The sequence below is a fragment of the Podarcis erhardii genome, assembly GCF_964252035.2.
Source record: "Podarcis erhardii genome assembly, chromosome: 4".
Classification (NCBI taxonomy): Eukaryota; Metazoa; Chordata; class Lepidosauria; order Squamata; family Lacertidae; genus Podarcis; species Podarcis erhardii.
In genome coordinates, this window is record NC_138508.1 from 29,995,770 (window position 1) to 30,021,852 (window position 26,083).

A 26,083-nucleotide genomic window follows, 5' to 3' on the forward strand; every position below is an offset into this window, starting at 1 on the left:
CCCTCCTCCCTTGGAAGGCCTAGTATTTACCTGGTTGAAATTCAAATTGTTTTATTATGGTGTCAATTCTTTGGTTTTGGCAGCACTTCTAAAGTGCCTATACACAAAAGGAGTACCACAAGGAATGAATGCAAGTGTTGACACCACCTAACAAGCAGGGATTATATGTTTACAGAAGAAGTAATATGATAGGTCAAGTATAAGAGGCACTTCTCAAGAGCACTTCACCACATAATGAGTGACTGACTAGAAAGTGCGGAGCTGCCACTCTTTGGCTTCGTTTCGGTGTTGATGCCTGCCTCTCTCTTCCAAAGCCCTCTTGATCATGTTCAGCTGCTCTGTTCTCATGTGGGGAATAATAGTAGAGTAAAGCTGCTTTTCTGTCTCATTTTTCTTGCTAATTTACACATTCAAGCCATTTTTTGTTTGCTATCCTTATTTGCTATTCCCTTTTGTCAAGGCACTGTTCTCTTTTTTGCCTCAGGCCCAGGAACTAATTTGAGCTTCTATAATTACTTCATGTTTTACACCTGTCTGCATATCATGCACTCCTTGTCTCTGTACTTAAGCTGTATATTTCCTTGCAAATAAAAAAAAAGGGGGCTAGTTTTCACACAGAGGATGAATCCTCAAGTTTTTGCCCCCCTCCCTTTCTCTTCCTTCAGAAGAAACACAATTAAACTGCTGAGTTGTTTTCAGCAATGCAGCTGACCTTTGGGGTTCATGAAGGACGAATGAATGCTGCCTGTTCAGACAGTTTGTGTTAAGACATTGTTGGGCAAAGAGCTCTAAGCTTTTTGCCTCTTGAATGAAGCAGTGGTTGTAATCATTTTAAAATAATTAAGACGCCGAACACACTAGTATCATTCCACAAGGTTTGCTGTACAGCTGCTCTTCTGCTTTAAGAACGGCTTATTAAATTTGGGTCAAACACACTCCAAAGGGTTGCACAAAGAAGAAGCTGTTCAAAAAGTTACCTTTCTTCTTCTTCTTCTTCTTCTTCTTTTAAAAAAAGCAGTCGATTAGATTTTTAACTTAAGTGACAGCTGCAGTTCATTGCTTGTTCTTTGGTGTCCCACAGCCAAAGTGGACGCCTTTTGTAAATTGGTCTTCCTTGGGCAAAAGCATTCTTAAATAATCCAGGGTTGCTTTCCACTCGGAGCCTGCCTCAATCCAATTAGGAGTTTAACAAGGGTCAAATTAAGGAGACTTTGCACTTCATGTTTGCATCATTAGCCATAAGACTGTTTTCTGTGTGCATGACTGTCAAGGGGCTGGGGGAAGGGAAGGCTGCAAGACGGGATAGACACAAAGCTGTCATCCACCATGTGGTGCATCCTTTAACTGAATGGAGGCACAGCAGGCTAGGAACAACATTTCCAGTTGTCTTTTGGGCCTGTTGTCTTGTAGGTTTCAGCTGGTACATAGTTGTTTGGGGGTTACAGGTGCGAGCCAGAGCCGAAGTAGTGTGTGCTCTACGCCTACTCATTTCTCTCCTGGTAGCCTATTGTTATTGGACAAATGACTGGGAAGACATAAAGTTAGAAGTCTCTTGAGAATTCATTATTTTTGACGAGATGACAGCTACCCAGCTTCCTTCTTCTCGTTGCTCATGCTGTTTTCTGGCTATATATATATAAATAACACACCATTTTCCTGCACATTAGGGGTATCATACAATTGAAACTTTTAAAATAACAGTGGTATGAGATCTTGGGGAGATGTAGGATATACAGACTAGTTCAGATTATACATATAATTGGGCCAACTGTGTTGGTAGGATGAGGAAGACAGAACAGCCACCTTATACTTTCATCGGGTTGCATTTTTGTCTCCCATTAAGCAGTTCCATTGCCTTGGCTTTCTCATGTTTTGCCCAAGAGTGTAAGTGAAACTCCTAAAATTGTCATGGCGGGAGGGGGAAAGGGGGGAATGGGTAAGACCCCGTTTTCACAGAAGATTATTCTTAACGACAACAAAAAGACTCCTGCTAATCAGTGTTCAGATGTGTGGGATATTGCCAGAGAACTGTTGCCGTATCTCCTTAGCAAATGCTTTGTGCTGCTACATACAAAGTAACGATTTATCTAAAAATAACACTTTCATTGTTCCTCCTCCCCCCTTCTAAACCCATTAATAGGTACTTTAGTATCATGCGAGTTTTCATAGTTTAATCCCTTTTCAAAAAGCTTTTCAGAATAAAAGCTCTAAATGGTCCTCAGTATTAATTTGATGTGACTTCTGTACAATATGGTTTGAAATTCTCAGCAGCACTTTTTTTTTTTTGGCAGCTTACTCTTTTCCACTAGAGCTGAGTGTAGACAACACCAGCTAAATGCTTCGTTGAGGCTCTGCTGCAAACTTTTATTCACAGCTGTTCATTTTTATATAATTTACTTGTGAGTTAATTACAAATATGTGCTGTTCACTAAATTCGAGACTTATACAACTGATACTTGGGCCTCTCCTTTAAGGTTTGATATGAGTTTAGCACCCATGTGTTTAAAAAAGAAATAAATGAACAATCATTGAGGGCATGAGGATCTGTAAGGTGATGCTAGCTGAGAATATGTTTAAGTAAGATCAGTTTATTCATTTGGCTGCCTTATGATCTGAAATGATATATGGAATTTTAAACTTTGCCTCTTAATCTCCCCCAAAGTAGTTCCTCCCCACCATCACTTGGTGGTGGTTGTTGTTTAAAAAATGTTTTCTTGAGAGTTGATTTCAAAAAGGTTGCCATTGGCACTTCATTATGGCATCTACAAGAGAATAAGCATTTCCTGATTAAATGTGTCTCAAGACTTAGAATTCTTAGAATCATAAGGTTGGAAGGGATCACAGGGGTCATCTAGTCCAACTCCTTGGAATGCCGGGAACTTTTACCTAACAAGGGGCTCAAACCCATGACCCTGAGATTAAGAGTCTTATGCTCTACCAGCTAAGCTATCTCTTTCTTATAGTCCAGCTAGTTAGCGAGCTTAGAAAATATGGTATTTAGTTGTCAGCTTCAGAAGACACTCCATAAGGTGGGAAATCATCCAATGTTACTATTTCAATATGTTATTTTAATTTCATAATTTTCCTATTGAAATGCTCAGTATGGCTGTGGATAGTTCTACACTGCTGCTGATCTGTGATTCCAGTAGATATGCAAAACCTCATAACAGGGAAGGTAGCAATACACTGAAAACAATAAACAATACATATTTCAATACTATCATTACCATATTTGTAGCAAACATTGTCTATAATCTTGCTAGTGAAAACTAAGGTTTTTTTAAGCTATGAATGTATTGCAGTTAATTCATTTTTACTCATTCTGTACTTTTCTCTTCAATATTCTCATATAAAGAAGAAAAAAAAGATATTTAAAAATTGATCCTGTAGTCACATACTATAGTAGTATGTATTATTTACTTTTATTACAGTGACAGGACTTTGCCATTAGTTTGAGGAAAGTGGCCTATAAGTACTTTCATTGTAGAAATGTTTATTTAAAAAATTGATTACCTGGTTATATATGATAGCCTCCCGCAGGCTATCTGCATTTTTGTGTGTGTGCGTATGTGTGAGAAAAGAATTTAGATCTGGATTGACAGCCCTGAAAACTAAAGGGGCTTTTATTTATGCATGAGTACTAGCAAGGCAGGCTTTCTCACCCCTGTCCTGTTGATATGCCTCACCCTTCATTGACCTGGAGGACCCCATAGTCTACTCCAGGGATGAAAGCCTAGTAGACGATCATGCACATTTAAGCTGCAATCCTGAACCCAATTACGTATTTTTCCATGTATAAGACTAGTTTTTTTTACTTTAAAATTATGTGGAAAAACTGTGGGTCGTCTTATACACGGGACAATCTCCCCCCTATTTTCTTAAATTGGAGTCCCTAAAAATAGGTGGCATCTTATATATGGGGGCATCTTATACACTGAGAAATACAGTATACAAGCTTTACTGTAGTTTGCAGCATTTAACAGTACATCCATACCAGCAAGACTTATCCTACTTCATTTAACTTTTACTATTTCCTCTCACTCTCTTAAATATGTCTGCTTTCCTATATGTATATGTGTGTGTGCTTCCTTCACCTTGAATTGTGAAACCAGAATTTTAATCTCCACAAACACATGTATGCTAACTTTGTCCAATTGTATCCATAGTTACTCTGACAAATTTGATACAGTTGACCAAAAGGGAAGGGTGAGATAGTTTTGAGATAGGGTACGTTTTAGTGCTTGCAGCTGAACAACCACCACCCTCTCAAGCACCTTGCCCTGGAAAAGGGAGTACAGTGGAACCTTGGTTCTCGAACGGCTTAGTTGACGAACAAATCGGCTCCCAAGCGGTGAAAACCCAGAAATAAGTGTTCCAGTTTCTGAACGTTTTTCGGAAGCCAAATGTCCAATGCAGTTGTTTCTTGGGCGCCGGCACCAGTCAGAAGCCGCGTCTTTGTTTTTGAACGTTTCGGAAGTCGAACGGACTTCTGGAACAGATTACATTTGAGAACCAAGGTACCACTGTATTAGTGACTGGGCAGAAGTTGTCAAGAATCGCGGGGTGCAGGGAGCTTTTTTCCATGAGTGGATGCACCACTGCTTTCTTCAAAGCGATAAGAAACATCACCTCATGCAAGGATGCATTAACTACCACTAGGATCAATCCAGTCACACAAACAACACACACACACACACAAACACACATGAACAAGCCAGTAAGGGCAAGGGCCAAGAGGGCAAGTGAGAAGCACCTCCTGCATGTTCTCATTTCCCTGACCACACAGAGTTCAAATAAACTGTCCTGCCCACCTCACCAGAGATCATATTTATTAACATCAGCATCAAGATCAGTGTGAAGTTCCAGCACCTATTAACTGAGGCAGGTGATAGGAACTCTTTTTTTTACTACCTGAAAGAGCTCTGCTTGGCTGCTCCCTGAGAATGCATTGAGGCAACAGATGTAACAGTATATATGGGAAACAATGGCTCAATATGTTCAATAGAATCAATGTGTTAGAGTACTACTGTTCTACCTTGCCATGAAATTTTCTTTAGAAAACAAGAATGCCCTGTACCATTTTGTTTGTTCTATCCCATTTGGCAGCATTTTCCATCATTAGCCTTGGATCAATAACTGTCATATTGTGCAGCTGGCTGCACATAAATCCCATTATTGTAAGTGATGTATGCACCATAGGAAGTGGCCTTCTACCTGGTGCATATATTTGTTTATCTAGCTTAGTACTGTCCACTCTGACTAGCATCAGATCTCCAGGCTCAAAGGGAGAGACATTTTACATCACCAGGTATCTGATTGTTTTTATCTGGAGTTTCACAGGTTAGCCATTGCCGGTGTGATTTCTCCCAGTTCTGCTCAACTCACAGAGCAATTCTTGCTGGCTTGTGGCCCTCAATTCAGATGTTGTTGGTATAGGATTCAGTAGCTCACGTAATGACCCTGTATGCTGTGGGCAAGTAGTTGAGACTTGAGGTTAGAAGCCATCTAATCAAGTTGCACTTTTCTTTTTCAGAAGGAAAGAGCGCCGTTTCTCCACTATTATTAGGTTTCATTACCTGTTATTATGATCTTCCTTTCTTTTAGCCCTGCACCTTCCCACATATTTCTCCGGGGGGTAAGATAGAAGGAGGAAGAGACACATTTGTCCTCTCTCCTATCCCTTGAGAAATATGGGAGGTAAAGATAATCTTTCCATTCTGTGTCCTTCCCTTCTCCTACCACAATGATTAATGGGTCCCCATTAGAATAAACGTTGGCTTGCATGCTTTTATGCAGGACTTACTAAGGCAGAGAATAAATAAGGTGAATGCAAAAAAAAGTGGAACAACCAATTCTTAAGTGTAGCATTTGTTTATTACACAATTGTGAAGCTAGATGGCACATATCCTGGAATATCAAGGCAATTAATGATTTCCACCAATGCTTACAAACGTACACTATATAATTTTTACTCAGGTTACAGATTAGGTTTAAGAGTTAAACATCTTACTATTATTTTTTAAAGGTTTTTATTCTAATATTCCTGACACACTTTTTGTATTTGTGTATAGAGTGTTGGTTAAGTGAGCGGGGGGGGGGGGATCACAAAAGAGCATTAAATTTCATATGCCTTTGACAGCAAAAAAACAAAACAAAACTTATGAGGAAGAAACAAGCAGGTTGTGTTTTACTCATATTAAGCTGATGATTGTGTTGCCCTCCTAAATATAATATTATCTCATTTTCTGTCATGAACTTGTGAGGTAAAAAGCTAAGTGCAGCTCACTAGCCATATAAGGTGGATTTTCAGATGCCTCTCAATTTCCCAGGACAGCCACCCAAGCAGGTAGCAAAACCAGGACTTCTTGTGGCTGATACTCATGGCTGGTGAGTTGCATTCACTTTGCGGCTCTCCAGTTGTGCAAGCCTGCTCTGACATCCAGCAATCACAACATGAGTCTGTATGTTTCAGCACACGTTTCCTAACATGGACAGCTTTGCCACTTCCGACCACTTGCTTGGGGCGAAATGTAGACAATGATTTCACCTCCCATACAGGTGATACACACTGCCAGATCTCTCTGTGCCACCCATCTGTTTTGGGGGTGTACACATGTGCATATTCATGCAGAGTATCCTTTCATCAGATCACTAATTAGGCACACACCGTGCCTTTTTCAAACAAAGCAAGAAGCAGGACAGTGGAGGTGGCACCCAGTAATTTACAGTTAAACACAGCAGGGAAACCGGGATGGTGCAACATCCTAGGCCTCTGATAGCTATACATGGTGTATGAGAAATAAACACAGGAAAACAGCACAGGAAGGTAAATACAATCTCATAAGTATTATTGAGACTTGGTAGGATAAGACTTGTGAATGTAATATATTGGTGAATAGAACCAGCGGAAAAGAAGAGTAAGTAACAGTCTATGTAAAGGATATATACACCTGCATGGAAATCCATGAAAGTGGAAGTCTTCTTGAAAGCATCTGGGTGAGACTAGACTTTTTTTTTTTTAGTGAGAGAGGGATGGGACACTTCCTTCAAATATCCGAAAATGAAGCAGACTTGTTCTCTGTTCCTTCAGAGGGCAGGAGTAGAACCAGTAGATGGAAATTGCAGGGAAACCAATATTGGCTAAACATCAGGAAACATATTGTAATGGTAAGAGTTTGACAATGTAGCGGATGGCCTCAGAAGGTGGTGGGCTCTTCTTTGCTAGAGGTAGTTATGCAGATGCTAGACAACCATATGCCATGGATTCTGTAGCTCCATCCTAAACTGCAGATCCTGCACTGAGCAAGGGATGTAATAGATAACCATAGAGAATCCAACTCTATGATTCTATGACCTTATAACCAAACATATAAAATGTGACAAAATACATTGCTCGCTCGCTCTGTGTGTGTGTCAAGGAAGTAAGTTTGAAAACTAGTACTGTACAATTATTTTGTGACTGGAAGATGGTTAGCACTGTGGTGATATTAAATTGCATTTATCTTTTAAAATGTTATTTTATCATTTATTGTTACCTTTCTGGACCTTTTAGAGAAGGGTTTGGTTAAATATCTAAATAAATCAATAAATTCTTTGGATGCTGCCATTTATTGCATAATGCTGTCCAGATTATTATGAACTGCCAACTATTTACAAAAAGTTCACCTCTAGGAAAGAAAGAAAAAAAGAAAATTGCAGCCATAAATAATAATTTCCAAAACTGTATAAGCAACTAAACAGAGTGACATAGATGGAAAAGCCATTTCCTTGTTATTAATATATATATCTATAGGTAATAGATCCATTTTGTGTAATAAAAAAAAGAATTATGTAAAGGAAAGATTTATAAACTATGTCTCACAGATATGTTGTCTAGTAATTTGTCTCTCCATATATTTAACACCCTCCACTATTCCTTTAACTTGACAAATAAACATCTAGAAAGCAATTTCTCCCTCTGCTTTTGGGTAGTATTTTTCAGACCCGCAAAAAGCAGATTTTAATTTTGTATCAAAGAAACCCTTGAGGTGGAAAGCTAAGGGAGGATACATGAGTTTGTAGCAGACAAAATGTCGCTTACATTTTGCTGCTCAGTAGTTTGATATACTCATTTGCTGATGTGAAATGACGAGGGCTTAGAAGGCAAGGTTTTGTTTTTTAGCTGTCTGTAGACCTAGTGGGGCCTTACAGAACCCAGTCAGCAGGTCATTAACTCTGGAGAAAACAGCTTGCATTAATATGCTCTAATCCAGTATAATTAGTCAAATTACTGCACGCCAACCGGCTTGTCATGTGTTGTCAGATTTGGCATGCATGCTGGATAGCCTTGGTCCCTCTGGAATGCCACCCTGGATCAAGGCGAACTGCTCGCTTGTACTATTCCTGATTCTCTTGATGAGGAAAGCAAACTGAATCAGCAATCAGAGAGAGGTTTGGAAGCCGTTTTAAAAAAAATAAAAAATCCCGCACTTACTTTGGTGGAAAAAACCAGAAAGAGGAAAACAGCAAGAATCATTTCAGTGATTGTTTTAGCTGCAAGAAATAAGACATGGTTGTTCTCACTACTTCTCCATATTGAATAGAACTAGCAATCTGCTATAACTCTATGAGATTAGCATTCATAAAAAGATTTGCAATAAATAATTACAAGAGGATCATCTACAAATTACTTACCACACTATGACATAGATTATCAAACTAACAGTGTGTGTGTGTGTGTGTGTGTGTGTGTGTGTGTGTGTGTAAGAGAGAAAGAGAAAGTGCATGCATGCATGCATTAATACTTTTTTTCTAGTAAAGGGAGGAGGTTATTAAAGTATAAAAGGGCCATATTAGCATAAATTCACAAGAGCTCTTGTTCTGGCGGCATGATAAAAACCTGTGTTACCTTTGCATTAACACTGAATTGCTTGTTGTGCTTTTGGCAATGACAGATAAGTCAGTGTAATTCCCCATCGCAACGGAAATGATGCTCCAGATTCCAAACGCATCCTCAAGATGTCAGTGACAATAATCTTCAAAGAACGGCCAGTGAAAGTGGGCTGTATGTTTGCAGGATGATATACTGCAAATGACAGGAAGAATTATGTGAGTGAAGACGAATCTGTAACATATTATTAAGCAATTTCACGAGAATAACAGGGATAAAAGGATAATGGATGAGGGTGTCATTATTACCTTCATGTAGAGGGAAAGCAAAAGCAAAGGTAGAAAGACAAGATTAATTGAGGAAGGGTGAAGCATTCATTGCTCATCAGCTCTTTTGTACTCTGTGCTCCTGAAATTCCAGACAAAAAAAAAAAATTGCCCAGAGCCGCATTTTAATGCAGCTGGCAAGAGGGAACTGAAAACTGACAGGGCACTTTTTAGACACTACTCAGTTTCCATAAAGTACTCCTGCAGCTCCATCATAAAGCTATTTGTAGGTCTTTTCTTTGTTGCAATCTCTTCTCTTAAATAGGCTTTCATATGAAGCACTTCTCTATTTTGTATGTTGAAGGGGTTTGGGAATTGTGCTTTTCCTTACCCTTGTAAATGTAGCTCCAAGGTCTGTGCCAGTTACTCTTGAATGAGCCACTTCTGACTTAAAGGGTAGCCTAAGTTCCGTAATATTAATGCTAATAACAGTTGAAAGGCAAGAATCGAAGCACAATAGGAATGATTTCCACTCTTAAGAATGATTCAGTAATATGATGCAGCCATTGAAAAATTATAAGGAGTATAGGTAAAGGTAAAGGTAAAGGTAAAGGTAAAGGTACCCCTGCCCATACGGGCCAGTCTTGACAGACTCTAGGGTTGTGCGCTCATCTCACTCTAGAGGCCGGGAGCCAGCGCTGTCCGCAGACACTTCCGGGTCACGTGGCTAGTGTGACAAGCTGCATCTGGCGAGCCAGCGCAGCACACGGAATGCCGTTTACCTTCCCGCTGGTAAGTGGTCCCTATTTATCTACTTGCACCCGGGGGTGCTTTTGAACTGCTAGGTTGGCAGGCGCTGGGACTGAGCGACGGGAGTGCACCCCGCCGTGGGGATTCAAACCGCCGACCATGCGATCGGCAAGTCCTAGGCGCTGAGGTTTTACCCACAGCACCACCCGCGTCCCGCTGTATAGCACCTCCCTAATAATGGCCAGAAGGTGTACTGCAGTGTGTAAGCCCAGTTGAGAATCCTGGTTTGGTTTGGCTTCCAGTCTGAGCGAAGAAGAAGAAGAAGAAGAAGAAGAAGAAGAAGAAGAAGAGTAGTAGTAGTAGTTTGGATTTGATATCCCGCTTTATCACTACCCTAAAGAGTCTCAAAGCGGCTAACAATCTCCTTTTCCCTTCCTCCCCCACAACAAACACCCCGCCGCGGGGATTCGAACCGCCGACCATGTGATCGGCAAGTCCTAGGCGCTGAGGTTTTACCCACAGCGCCACCCGCGTCCCAGCTATAAGGAGTATAGTTACTCTCAAAATCAGTATCACTAGTTAGACATAATGCAATTCATCCAAAAGCTCAAAGCTTCGAAGTTACTATCTAAGTCTACGAATCTGACTAAACCTGATGGTGAATCAGTTTACAGGGTTCACCCCTAGAGTTAGAAAGTTAAAGGGACCCCTGACCATTAGGTCCAGTCACGGACGACTCTGGGGTTGCGGCAGTCATCTCGCTTTATTGGCCGAGGGAGCCGGCGTACAGCTTCCAAGTCATGTGGCCAGCATGACCAAGCCGCTTCTGGCGAACTAGAGCAGCACACGGAAACACTGTTTACCTTCCCACCGGAGCGGTACCTACTTGCACTTAGACGTGCTTTCGAACTGCTAGGTTGGCAGGAGCAGGGACCGAGCAACGGGAGCTCACCCAGTCATGGGGATTCGAACCACCGACCTTCTGATCGGCAAGCCCTAGGTTCTGTGGTTTAACCCACAGTGCCACCTGCGTCTGAGTGCCCCTAGAGTTAGTTGAATGTAAAATCTCTCATAGACTTGGAAAGGACCATGAGGGCTACCTAGTCCGGTCTCCTGCAATGCAAGAATCTTTACTCAACTTTACTTTACTCAAACCCACGACTCTGAGATTAAGAGTCTTGTGCTCTACCAATTGAGCTCTCTATTGCCTTAAACCTTAACTGAATTCCACACACACACACACACACATGCATGCCATTTCAAGGCAAGTGACTCATTAATCAAGTATTCAAGTACTTATTTGGGGGGTGATTGGCAAAGGCCTTTCTATTTCTAGCCTGTGAGGCAGAGGCACTGTACTTCCTAGGAAGCCTGCAGACAAGAAAACATGGAGGCACAAGAAAGAGCTCTGGGACTTGTAGTTCTCCTGCCTCCTGCATGTACCTTGACCCAGATACGTTATTGTTATTCACAGATGAGAAAAACCAAAAATTAATCTAGTCAATTATGAAGTTGTCTACAATTCTAATAAACAAAAATTTGTGGGCCAATCTGAAATTTCTGACACGTTATATTCCAATGAAGAATTGTACTGATTGAATTTCTGTCAGAAAAAACAGTCAATACAATTAGTCCTAGTGATGGGAATTCAAAGAAACCCTTCTTCATAGCCAAGGCCACAAAACATTAATCCCTTCATGGATCCTTTAATTAATGAGCCTCATCTCAATAAAAGTGTGTGGGGGGAACGTAACTGTGATCAGGCCGGGGAGGGGGCTGGGATGAGATCTGAACTATTTAAATTACGGGTTAATCCTAGGTTGCAATCCTGGTTTATCAGGGTGTTTTCCCCAAAACCTTTGCCAATTCAGATTTTTTAAAATAAATTTTATTTTTGCATTTTCTATTTTACATAAACAAACAAATTAAATACATAAACATATAATCCCTTTTGACTTCCCTCCCCACCCCCATTGTGGATCTTAATATAATGATTTCCCCCTCTGCATCTCTTTCATAACTCTATTCTTATGAATCCTTCGCCAATACATAGCTCAAATTTTAACTACAAGTTTTCTGTCAATCCTACCAATGTTTGTAATCCTGCCAATTCAGATATGGTTTGCTGCAAACAAGGAAGTCACTAACTACACTTGAGTTCATGAGTCAGAGAGGCTTCTTCTAGACTTGTCACTGCAGCATTAAACCTTGGTTTGACACTATGTTTAAACCAAATCTCTGTGTCACCTCAGTGCTTAATTATGACTGATAATAACAGGTGGAGTACACAGACCCTTATGTGAACACCTAAGAAATTCCTTGAAATATCAGGGCTTCTGTGATTTCTTCTTACAACTGCAGTTCCTCGTGACACATCCTATGCTACTCTGATGAGTCTCCTGGCTTTTAGGAACAGCTCAGAAAAGTCCAGGGGTCCTTTACCTTACCTTGAAGGAATTCAGGGAGTTGGAGCAGCTACAGTGTTGTTCATGGAACTTGGATTGCAGCAAGCATATTTTTAAAAATAAATTATATTTTTTCAAGTTAGCCACATATTTATTTTATACTGCAAGCAGAAGAGTTTGACATCAGAAGCAGTTATGTACTTTTTTTTTAAAAAAAAAGAACTCAATGTCTGAAGAACAAGATTGAGTTAGGAATACAATATAATTTGGCATAGTAATACAGACACAGTTATGTTGCCATTTCTGCCCTTTTGCTACAGAGTGATTTCAATCCCATTACTATCTTGGGAGAGTTTTGCTCTGGGGGGGAAATAAAAAAGACATTATGTTGCCTCCCACCCGTAACCTCCAACCTGGACCTCATTTTCATGATAAAAAGTGGTAGCGACTGAAGGTGGGGAAATGGCCTCTGTATTCCTGCCTCAAAACAACTGCTTTGTGGCCTTGTGGAACCATTTGTTTTGGAATACATTTATATTTCATCAACAGATTTTGTTCTCCATGTGTCATGTTTCCTCCCTTTTAAGCAGAGCTGTATCCTCTACCCAGCTGATTGTTTTACCTTGCAAAATGTTAAAAAGCAATTAAATTTAAAAGTATAGCTTTGCACTTAGAGTGTCATTGTGTGCTTGAAGATTGCAAGGGTATACCTACTTGTATTCTTTTTGGCAGTACTGAATAAAATGAAGGTAACATTCTCACCAGATTATAATGTAGAGATTAATGTTAAATTTGTATAGTAGAAACCTGATTGCTTACTATAATGGGGAAAAGCTTAATATTTTAAAGCAAGGCTAAAGGTTGACAGGAGAAAAATTGAATTTGTTTGCAAAAAGAAATTTGTTTCTTTAAGTGAAAATTGGGGTCAGGAGGTCAGAGCTTTCTTTGCTTCTGGATGAATGAAATGAATTGAATAATGCCATTGTAAGGCAGCAATATGTAAGCTAATGACAAACAATACATTAGAAGTTTGAATACAGATACTGTGCGCAACAAAATTATATGCTTACATATAAACAATATTTTAACTGGTTATTCCATATATGTGATTCATCTCACAAAGAAAGGATAAAAGAAATTTTCCATTCATTTGTGGTTACTAATATTCCTTTGTTTCTATTTTTTTTTTCTCCTAATGGATTTTATTATCCATTTGGTGAAAAGAACCCCATTGAGGCCACTTCCAATGGTCAAATCCATCACAACTCAGATAAAGTGAGAATCATGCAATCCCTGCGATCCAAAAGCAAGATAGGCATCAAGCTAACAAATAAAGGTCATAATCCAACAGTGAGCTAAGCATGCGTAAGATAATTGGTTTTAGTTGATTTAAACATGCTTAACTGTTTAGGTTATGGCCAACGAGGGAACCATGGTCATTTTCAATCAGCACAGTCATATCAACAGACAGGCTCTGAAATACCATGGAGCAACTTTCTAAATATGTTAATGGCCTGCGATAGAAATACTCTCATGTGTGGAATCCCTTTCAGAAATGTTTGAACAAAACTAAAAATGTGCATTTTCTTCCCTTATCTAGCCTTGCTTCCACTCTGGACAGTATGCACAAGGTTCTAAGGAAGTTTCCCAGCTGAGTACTGACCACACGTGAGACCTTCTTAGTCTCAGCAAGGTTGCTACATCATGTGTCAGACTGTACAATACAAACTCATGCAAAATTCATTTTGCTGCTATTACCTCCTCTTGATTACATACTGCTATTATCTTCCAAGCAGGGATTGGTGCATGCATAGCCTTCCTAGTCCATGTACCCTTAGTGAAGTACAGTCACATACTGTATGTACAGATACATGCATACTTTCTCTACAGAGATAGTGGGCATGATCCAATGTTTAACCAGTGGTGGAATTACTTCTACACTCTCCCCTGCATACCCCTTTATCCTCCATCTGTTCTGGAGGGTTTCCCAATTCTGCAAAGATGGCAGACTGCAAGGGGGAGGATGAGAAGGGAAAGTTCCATTTCCACAAGTAGAAGTTTATTGCACGAGCTCGACACCACAACTGAATATTATCACCCATTATTTTTGTTGCTGCTGGAAAAATGTTACATTCAACATAATACCAGATAGTAATAATTATAGTGACCAGAGTGATCATCTTTTGTAAATTGCCAATCTGTCATCAGTCATAATCATAAAACCTGATTTTATTTCAGTCATCAATAAGTATCATGGAAGGTTTTGTACCATATTCTTTGCCATTCTAAGAGTTCAAAAGTTCTCCAAATGTCCTGTCTATTTTTACAGACAATTTTTTAGGGTATCCAAAGTAGGCAATAAAGTACGTTCTTTAAGACTACTGGGTATTTACTTTGGGATCTGTGCTGCTCATGCATAAAAGGTTTTTGCAGTGTCCACATAATGTCAACGGCATCAAAATAGTAGCCTGTATTTTTTGTAATTTAATTCAGCTCTACCCTTCCAGAAAGCAATCAGAAAAGTTTTAAAAGACCCCATTTGAAGTCCATATCTAGTTCTCACTCAGTTTTTCTTCTTATTCAAGCTAAGTAAGACAGACTTCTGATAATTTTTGTTAGTCTGCTTTCTTCCAGTTTATCTATGTCTGTCTTGGACTTCAGTAACCAGAATGGAACACATTACTGCCGCAACAGCTTTATCAATGCAGAGTAGAGTGGGAATAATTGTAATACCCTTAGATTGCAATCCCGTACACCTGGGCGTAAGCCCTATTGAATACAAAGGACCTTAATTTTAAGTAAACATGCATAAGATTGAACAACTAGTAATGTAAGTCATTATTATGATGCCTTATTTGCAGTGGGAGTGCATTGCTTACTCATGCTCAGTTTATTATCAACTGTATCACTGGGTTGTTTTCCACACTTGTTACTATAGGTTATTGGGGGTGGAGAGTTAAACAGATACTTCACTTGTATCAAACTTAGCTGAACTTAGTTTTCATTGAAATCAATGAGAAGTGATTACTAATGTCTCAATGAATTCAATGAAACCTAAATTCAACTATCTTAACCCACTGTGAGTTTGGTGAAATTAGACGTATTTTGGCAGATCAACAAGTGCAGCTAGACTTCCAAAACAGGTTCAAAAAGGCCTTAGAATCATAGTTGGGAGTCATCTAGTCTAACACCTGCAATGCAGGAATCTCAAAGCATCCATTGCAGATGGCCATTGAACATCTGCTTCAAAACCTCCCATGAAGGGGCGTCCACCACCTTCTGAGGGCATCTGTTTCAAACAGCTCTTAGTCAGCCTTATCCAACAATCTGCTAGCGTGATAAAATGAACTCATTGCTTTGTAACCAAATCTGGAGACGACTGACTATCGGAGCCTTCACAACAAGTCATATGAGAAAGTGTAGAAAGCCTTCCTATAGAAAGTATTCACTGTTTATTTATTATCAAGAAGGTTATGTTACAGTAAAAGAGAAATAAAGCTTGTTTGATACATTTTCTGCAAATCCATGCTGGGGCATTAAGTGGTGCCAGTTGAACCTAAAACTTCTAACTCTGCTGTTTCAGTTCTAGCTCTGCTAAGGAATGTATCCAAATCTGAATGGGATTTGCCACTCCAAGTTAAGAAGCTAGCATCTATTTCTAACCAATTCTACTCTCTCGATACTGAGTTTATGATCTTATTAAAGATCCCAAATGTGGACTCTTCAGTTTTCACTTTAGTCTCTAGGAACTTACTTTCCCCAGGTTGGGGACTCCCAGCTGGCAGACGCTAAAGAACGCCACTTGGACTTTGCCATTCACAGAGCCAATGAAGCAGCCTCCTTATCTGTCAGAGGTTCTCCAACCTCCACTTACATCAGCCAACCTGGAAAAACTTTTGGCTCTTGTGCATGATCGTAAGATGCTTCTACCAGAAACTGGAAGTTTCCACCATCCTTTTCCTTTCTCCAGGAAGCCTAAGCAGAGGCCTTCACCCAAATGCCCTCTCCTCCATCCTGTCACAACAGTCCCCTGCATTCCTCCTCTCCCATCCCCCAAGCAGGACCTGAGCACAATAGCACTCGCTCCTCCTACTTTTGATCATCCACTACTTCCTGATACGTGTTCCTAAAGTAATGGAGGACTTGTAATTTTCTCATTGCATGAGTGCTAAGTTTACTCAACAGCCTTCAGTGAAGACTTTGTCTGAAGGTTTTTGAAAGTCCAACTATATACAGTGGTACCTCAGGTTAAGTACATAATTCATTCCGGAGGTCCTTACTTAACCTGAAACTGTTCTTAACCTGAAGCACCACTTTAACTAATGGGGCCTCCTGCTGCCACTGCGCCGCCAGAGCACGATTTCTGTTCTCATCCTGAAGCAAAGTTCTTAACCTGAAGCACTATTTCTGGGTTAGTGGAGTCTGTAACCTGAAGCGTATGTAACCTGAAGCTTATGTAACCTGAGGTACCACTGTAATGTCTATCAGATCAACCCTATACACATGCTTATTGACATTCTCAAATAGCTGCTAAAGGTTGGTGAGGTGGGACTTCACTTTATTTTAGTTATTTTTTATTTTATTTGAACTGCTTGTTGAGCGAGGTCCAAGCTTTGCACCAAGTACTGAAGGTTGGCAGGGCAATAATTAGATGCAAGCTGTTCTTCCCATGAGGAAAATCTGGCAGAATTACAAACTTCTAAAATATCAGAATGTGCATACCTTACAGTTTGTTTACACTTGTTCTGAAAAGTTTCTATTCCTAGCAGAATACCTTCATCTATCATTAGGCACACAGGCCTACACAATAATAAAACTATACTGTATTCTCAGTGTGACTTGGCAGTAGAAAAAGAAGTTAGGTTTACTTCCAGACATACAAGACAGTTCAAGGTGATGTGGGCAGGGTATTAGAAAATAGAGAGGGAACGGGCTGGCAAGTGAAAGTGTGTGTGTGTGTGTGTGTGTGTGTGTGTGTGTGTGTGTGAGACAATGACCAGTATAGCATGTTTTCCTTGTGAATCCAAAAAGGAATTTAGGATTCTTTAATCTGTGTATCCCTTTGCTGACCGCCAATAGTTCTGAAAGCCACTGATAAAGCACATATCACAGTTGCCACCCCCTTTTAGTAACTGGATCTTGGAGGATAATTGCATACAATGAATGATGTAAAGTTCCTGTGAGAAAATCGGTTTTGATTGAATGCGACATGTATAATTTATTCATGCTGATATTTTAGGGTGTGAAACTATGTGAGATATTTAACAAAATAGCTTTTGTTCATTGAATTGGAAGTTATCACTTACTGTGGAAAGGAATAGCCATTTCTAAATCTTTATTTTTCATTTACACTGGGGGGGGGGGAGGCAGGTACCAATATCTTACCTGTATTTCTCCACACCAGGGGTATATAGGGTATTAGGGGTGGGGTGGTACCTCTGATGGGGGTCACATCATGCTCCTTGTGGGGTAATTCATCCTCCTTAGATCCCCACCCTGCACTCAGCTCTCACCTGTGGTTCCTAGAAGCTGTCAGCATGTGACAGCAGCCGCACCTCAGGAATGGTTTTGGCTGGCTGGCTAAACCAGGTGAGGGCAGCTGATGGGTCTTAAATCCTTGGTGAGTTAGGGACTTCCCCTGCATACAAAGGCAGGCTCTGGCATATTGAATGGATGAGACCAATAGTGGGTCCAACGGTCAAGAAAGTGGTTTCTGCATGTGCTATAGAGGGGACAGATGGAGCTTCTCAACCTGGGAAGGCAGCCCATCTAGGAGACGGAAAACTCTGACCCTAAACCTCGTGCTCATCTTCAGGAGAAAACCCAACACAAATCTGCAGTGAAGTCCCTAAGACAACTGCCCTGTAGCCAAGCTACTGCCAAATGAAGGCTGTGCTTTCCTTTGGAACACAGAGCTTTGGAAAGCTCTGCTTTCCTTTGGAACACATCTGTGAGGCCGAGATGGGGGTCATTGTCTGGGCAGCCTAGGATCTCCATACACAGTGCCCCGGCCTCCTTCCTGGGGAAGTCACTTAGGTGTTGCTAACCGAGCGGTTTGACTTTACCGCTGGAAGTGCACTCCATTGGCTCTCAAGACAGACGGATACCAACAGATTTTTTCCACCTAGCCCTGCAGAGAGAAGAGCTATTTCAGTTGGGGAAATGGTATAAAGGGAAGGGTTAAACATTCTCTCCTCAAGCACCTCTGCTGCACTCAGAATCTGAACCCCCTCTTTCCATAGCTGCTTTAAAGGAGAAAAAAGTTAGGAGAGCTGATCACACAATGCATCTCTTTGGGCTGTGATAAAATCAGTTGAAGCTTATATATCTTTAGCACGGTGATTGTTATTCTTGTAACATTTAGTATTTGACTATTGGCTAGGATAGGCCCCAAATTCCTGAAACGTACTTTCTTAACTACATTAGAAGTGTTTGTAAAGCCACTACTTGATAGCAGCTTTTTCTGGCGCAGAACAATTATACGCCATTATGACTTTTGTCCTAGGAAGCTTTTTTAAAAACCAGAACAAAACCAGAGCATATTTTAGTGTCCTTCTATAGCGTTGCACTACTTCAAAATAAGAAGGTTACTGATTTTTGCATACGTAGCCTTGCAGATTATAGGATTGTTAATGACCTCCGAGAAACAGATTGTTTTTCTTTCTTCCCAAGCCAACACTTTCACTTGCCCTAGGGAAGCTTCCCTAAAGTAGGGTGGAGGTGTTCTGCTTCAGTGTAATGAATGGATCTGTAGGTGCCAAGCACTCAAAAAGCAACCATGTAAAAAACAGTGTGGACATCACAATAAATTATAACTACTTATTTTTTTTTCAAGAGAGCTAATTTTAAAATACAATGGAAAATGCTGGGCTTCCATTTTCATTAGCTTAGAATCCATAGACAAGATATAGCGGTATGATAAATATGGTCTGTTATTGGCCAGCCTCTGTGGCCAACTCAAGGCTCTGTTAATATTAATTAGCATGAATGCATTTGCTGATAAGTTCTTTTAAAATTTCTGTCTGGAGAACAATATGCAATTGAAGCAAATGGCATTGTTTCAGTCTTCCCCCACCCACCCTTTTCTTGAGCCCATCTTTTCAGACTGAAAGCATGAAAAGTTATTTTCTGGTGGTGTGATTAGATTGGGGCTGAACTCTCCAGCTGGCAGGCCTGTCTATGACTGGCGGCGGCCTGTCCCCAGTGCTTGTCATTTCCTGACATGCCTGACAGGATGGGGACAGCAGCCCCAGACAGGTTCATTAGATGGTGTTTTCTACAGCTGGGCTTAAAATAAAATAAAATAAATAAAATAGGCCATGCTTTGTCAAGGCTCAAGCTGTAGGGGCCTTTCTTGTTGGTTTAAACCTAGTCCTTGTTTTGACAAATTTTGATCTGTGCACTTTTTAGATTTTCTGACACATTTTTGCTTCCCTCCCCTTTGGCCTGCACTTTGTGCTCTCTGCCTTGTTGCTGCTTCAAAATCCTAACACAGTCTCCCCCAAGAGAGCACGAAGCATGCTTACCCAGGGCTTTAAAGAAAAATAGAGCCATACAGTAAACTAACAGTAATTGTTCATTTCCATGGTGATCAGCACAATGACAAGGGGAAGAAAACCTTGGGACTCTGAGTAAGCCAATTACAAGAAAAGTCGTGAGTTTTTATGGTGCCAGAAACATGCCATTTACATGAGAACATGATATCATTACTTGCAATCTATGCTGTCAAATGTATTGCTCTGCATGGCTGCCAGAAATATAAGCTGTCTTCATAACAGTATTTTGCTTTTTTGAAAAGTGCCAGAACAGGGATTTTTTTTATATATAAAAAGTCGACAATCTTTGAAGCAATATAATAACATTAAACAAGATTTTAAATTAAAAGCTATTTAGGTCTGATCACATACCCATTTAGATGGGTTATTTTAAAATGTTTTATATTTACATTGTACATCATGAACATTGTGTTGAATAACATGATTATCTGACTTGAGTCTGTGGAATAGCTCAGGATACAATCTCATATAAAATAAGCCTCTGTTTTCTCAGTGGACATCTTACTAATAAAATGATACAAAGAAGTCTAATCTCTGTTTATATTTCAATTTTCATGGAATTGCATGAAGGTGCTCCCCATTTTACATATTCACATGGAAACAAAGTTTTCTGTTTTTATTAAATAACAGAATAATCCCTTACTGTGCCTAGTAATTACTCCAATTATGTTAAACTGGTAATTAGAAAATAATTATTAACTTCTTCAATTTACTGACTGCTGGCTATTGTCTATATCCCACCTTCAGTACTGATCCTTAGAGAGAGTCTATTAATTTTGGATATTTTAAGTAGTAGAAGAATAGCCACATACAAAATGCTTGTCTAATTACAGGGTTGCTATCTAGGCACAAATGAAATTCTTTACTTGAATCGTTTACTTTGCTTCTCTCTGCCAAGCTGCTTGGCATATTACAGCCTTTTATGTTAGCTGCATTTAACGGCTTGTGGTATATCCAGTGCAGCTGAAAGCCAACCCCTTCATTCATAGAAATCCGAGCACTTACCTTTCCTTTGTATTGTTAGTTACTGCTGCTTTAGTTTGTGGTCTCTATGACAACTGTTTAAATTGGGATGGGCAAGTGTCATCTGCAGTATTACCGAAAGAAAAGTGTTAGTGAGCACACAGTCCCATAGACAGAGCATTTCAATATAATCCAATTTTAATTGAGCTCCAGAGACTTTGATGTGCTGCAGAAGGTTGGGAGAAAGCTATTCCAGAGAGAAATTAAAGCAGCCCAGCAAGGCTTCACTACTCCAGACTGTCACCATTTTAAATAAGCATTAGCATCAGACTTAACCTTCCCCTATGGAACATCTCTTTCAGCCTTTTCCTGCTTTTTTGCCATATGTTACAAAGGCAAAGCCACTTTCATCTTTCCATATACATTTTTACACCCTCTTGATTAGGTTTGAAAGGCATGTACTGGACTTGAGATGCATCAGAGGCTGTCTCTTGGACCTTGCTTTTGCAGTTCATAAAAAGAAATCGAAAGCAGGAAAGGGATTAGTTTGCAATTGTCATCTGGCGTGTGTTGGATTTTCTCTAGAAGGCTGCTGTGAAAGCAACCTAGCCTGATGCTAAAAAGTTAAAGATTAGACATTACAATTATTTTTAGCTTGGGACTTGCACATTCCCCTCCCCCACCCTGTGGGTATGTGGATACTAGCTTATTTGAGGATATGTGTGTCAGATAAGAGAGCCATCTTTAGCCATATGCACACAATACCCTTATGTTTGCCAACAGGGTATGGCCAGAAAATAGCCACAGGGGAATGGCAATCAGCAATGAGACGGATGCTGGCTAATAATAGGCGGAGAGGAGGGAATGCAAGCTCTTTAACAGATCACAAACATTGGAAGGATTCACTTATAGTTCTAGAAACAGTTTTTATTTCATTGCCTTGGGCAAAATGATTCCATTACTAGTATTAATTATGGCCGCGAGAGAAGACCCAAAGGACTCCGAATGTGGCTGCTTCAATTCTTGGATCTTAACTTTCAAACCACTTCTAGCATGCTCTGTTGTAAGCTGAAGTTATGGAAAGCACACAAGTGTGTCAGAAGCCACAGTAGAGGAAAATGGGAAACAAGGCACTCTGGCTAGGATGGCACTCTGTTTTTTCTGTGTGGTGGGATACTCAAACGCAAGTACAAATGAAAAAAGACCTACCATACCACTTATTCACATTGGTAAATCACCTTAGCCCCTCGAAAGATTTAGAATGGCAAACAAGGGCAATACGTTATTTAAGAAGGGTGTTGTGTTGTTTAAAAGGTAAAGGTAAAGGTAAAGGTACCCCTGACCGTTAGGTCCAGGGACGGTTCTGGGGTTGCATGCTCATCTCGCTCTTTGGCCAAGGGAGGTGGCGTTTGTCTGCAGACAGCTTCCGGTTCATGTGGCCAGCATGACTAAGCCACTTCTGGTGAAACAGGGCATGGAAATGCCGTTTACCTTCCCGCCAGAGCAGTACCTATTTATCTACTGTCACTTTGACATGCTTTCAAACTGCTAGGTGGGCAGGAGCTGGGACGGAACAATGGGAGGTCACCCCGTCACGGGGATTCGAACTGCCGAAGACTTTCCACTGTATTTCCCCTACCCCGTGATTTTCAGTTTTCTCCCACCCAACCTTTCAGCATTCTCAATCCACCTGTGCCACTTCTTGGGAGGAGCTGATAGTCCATTAGATTTCCCCCCTTCTTCTGCAAACCTTGGAGCTCCCCCAAGCATGCTGATACCTCCATCACGTTTTCTGTCACCTTCTTTTGGCTACAGAACTGTTATAGCTTAGCACCTGGGTTGGGATGTCTGCGTGCATGAAGACAAGTGCATGCACATAAACTGTGTAAATTAGTATAAGGTTATAATTCATTGGGGGGTGTTTCTGGCTCCTCCTTCAGTTACTGAGGTTTGAAGTTTGCTCTGCCCTCTTGTGGCAGCATTCTGGAGAATAAAATTACCATATTTTTCGCTCTATAAGACGCACCAGACCACAAGACACACCTAGTTTTTGGAGGAGGAAAACAAGAAAAAAAATATTCTGAATCTCAGAAGCGAGAACAGCAAGAGGGATCGCTGCGCAGTGAAAGCAGCAATCCCTCTTGCTGTTCTGGCTTCTGGGATAGCTGCGCAGCCTGCATTCATTCCATAAGACGCACACACATTTCCCCTTACTTTTTAGGAGGGAAAAAGTGAGTCTTATAGAGCAAAAAATACGGTATATTCCAACAGCAATAGCGGTACAATAAAAATTACCACTAAAATGAAGGTGCTATTTGTGCTCAAATTAAGCAGCAGCCTTCCCCATGGGTTTCAGCCTGGGCATGACTTGTAAAGCCTTGGCTGGAAAAAGACACTTCTTGACACTGAGGCTAGTTGGGCATCCAGTGACATGGTTGAATCAAGGAATACTCCCAGATTACATTCTTCATCATTACACCAGTAGGAGTGTCTTCTTGGGAGTCTTCTGCAGAGACTGCATGAGACTATCCATTTCAGGGTAGGCTTAACGGGGGGAGCCCAATGAGGAAAGGTTAAAGGAACTGGGTATGTTTAGCCTGGAGAAGACCAAGGACTGGAGGAATATAATAGCAGTCTTCAAAGATGTGAAGGGTTCTCACATGGAAGAAGTCTTGTCCTATGCTGCCCCAGAGGAGTAGATGTAATGAACTTAAGTTACAGGAGAGTAGATTTTGATTCAGCATTAGAGAAAATTTCAGAGTAGTAAGATGAGTTTAACTATGCAATTAATTAGCATGGGGAGAAATAGGTTCTCCTTTGTCATTCAACCAAAGGCTGGATTTCTTGCATCAAGCAGAATTGGTGACCTACAATATCTTCTCCAAATATGACTATATGAAGAAAACAGTCCATGGGCTGAATACTGCCATAGCATGCTGGAGAGAGCAGAAAACAAAAGCAAGAGTCCCTATAAATCTGACCTATGGGGAATTTCATCCAGACCCAAAGTAAGACAATCAGATCCTGAGCTGCTATGTAATGTATGATTTTACCTCCAAGCTAAACCTTTTCCCTTGCATAAAGAAACATAAATATATATTGTTTCCCTGACTTAAACAAATGAATATGGTTTGCCCATGTATATTTATGCATACTGTCACATTCTACCTGCTTGTTTTCCTTTCATGTGAATGTTTCCCTTTATGACAGAAAAATAGGTATTTCACACAGTTTCATAGAGAGAGAGAGAATATATGTCCCTGTTTGCATTCTCAGGATTTTTCATTGTTTGTATTCTAAGGTTTCTTTATTATTAATATTTCTAGTTTATTTCTCCACAGATTTTAAATATGTTTCATTAACTTGTGTGGACAACATTAGATGTTAAGAAAGGTCCAATTCTAGCATAACTCCAAATTTTGGTGCTTATGTATAGCAACCATTTAAGGGTATCTGGCTGCAGCTTCTGTGACATACAGAACATCATATGATCCTAGATATACATTTTAGCATCTTAAATCCACTGATGTCTCTAATTTCTTCTAGGACATTGAATGCTTAGCATTAACAGAAAAATACCCTATACAGAAACTGGTATAAATTGAGGAGTTATTGTTTTAGATTACCTCACATTTTGCATAAAGGTTTATGGTATTTAGTATCATATATCAAAGAAAACTAAATATCTATCAAGGTATATTGTAAGGTGACTTGATACGTGTGTAATTATGTACACAGAAGAAGACATTTGATGCTAAAAATCTCCTTAATCTGATAGACAAAGGCCTTACATGATCTACTGATTCGATGTTTAGCTGGTAAAGTTCGTTCTGGAGTAAGCTGCATTGATCAAATAGTGAATATAATTAAACATTAGAATACACCTAGCAAATTCTTAATTACTTGGAGTCTTTAGTACAAGGTATGTTCTACAACATGATTCATGGATAGCTATAGTATCTGAGCAATAATTAATGGGATCGTACATATGCACCGACTCAAATAAGGTGCCCTTGTAGTCCCACTGTTCTTTAAACCTGTGCATCTAAGCTGTGCACTTCTTTTCTTTGCTTTTTAGCCAACTAGAATTATTACTGTAATTCATTCCATGACAGAGAACAAAAAATAAATAAATCATTCATGGAAGTTTGCTTTCTAAAACAGACTTTAGACAGTAAATAAGAATGTAACGCTATCCAAATATTCATTAGATGTGGACAGCCATACATTTAACCCAAATGTGCAGTATATTTACTCTGAAGTAAGTTCCACAGAGGTCATTGACATTCACTTCCCAGGCGATATACTATACTTAGAATTGCAGCCTTAGAAATCAAATCAGATCATTAATCAGTTCTCAAAAGTGGAAGGCTAAAAAAGAAGCTTAAAAGGTGATGATAATACTATTGTCAAGTCTTTTGGTAGTAACAAAATTTTTTGCTTTCAGGTATCTGCTTCTAGCTTGTGGTCACCTTAAAAACCAGCATGTTGCTATGATAAAAGTTTCCTGCTATTGCTTGCCATTGTCATTGTCAAAGTGTGGAACTGAAATCCACATGTTGAAATCCACATGTTGTATTTTTGTATTTTCCTCTTGTCTGGTTTCTCAAATCCAGATTTGTCATTAATAGAGGCATGATACCTGTTGGAGGACTGTAACCCATTAAAAAAATTCTGGTTGGTTACTTCACTGACAAATAACTTGAGACAATTTTGCTTTCTCTGAACTTCCCTTTGCTTTCATTTGACCAACATTTCCTTCAGTAACAGGATTTTCTCAGGGGTTTTCTTTCATCTCAGTTCCCTTAGAATAGGTGGCTGATGATTCATAGGGTTGCCAGATTTGGCAGGAGGTGATCTTTTTAAGGTGTGACATTGCCCAGCAAACAGGGGGGAATGGCATCATATCACATAAAAAGAATTCTTCAAGATACAGGAAAAAAATAATACTTAAGCATAAGTCGGTTTTTATTAGTAGCACCAAAATCACAAGTCAAAAAGTGTTCTTTTTCTTTTGTAGGTTCTTGCTTATACAGAAGGCCTTCATGGAAAATGGATGTTCAGCGAAATTCGAGCTGTTTTCTCAAGACGTTACCTTCTTCAGAATACAGCCTTGGAGGTGTTTATGGCAAACAGAAGTATGTTCACTGCATGTTTTGAATAAAGTATTTGCACATCTGTTTAAAAACTAACAAAACCTACCAGATCTGAAAATGTGCATCCAGAAGTGATATTTAGTTTCTCACTTTTTGTTTCCGGGCAGAGGTAATGATC

General features: G+C 39.9%; 1 protein-coding gene across 3 annotated transcripts in view; it reads left to right on the forward strand.

Annotated features, from left to right (window-relative positions):
• NBEA (neurobeachin) overlaps nt 1–26,083 on the forward strand; it is a 350,651-nt gene that overhangs the window by 228,733 nt on the left and 95,835 nt on the right. For all 3 annotated transcript variants that reach the window (XM_081860054.1, XM_081860055.1, XM_081860053.1), the window contains one exon: nt 25,830–25,947. In XM_081860054.1, coding sequence (XP_081716180.1) covers nt 25,830–25,947 — 118 coding nt within the window. The remainder of the gene's footprint in view (nt 1–25,829; nt 25,948–26,083) is intronic.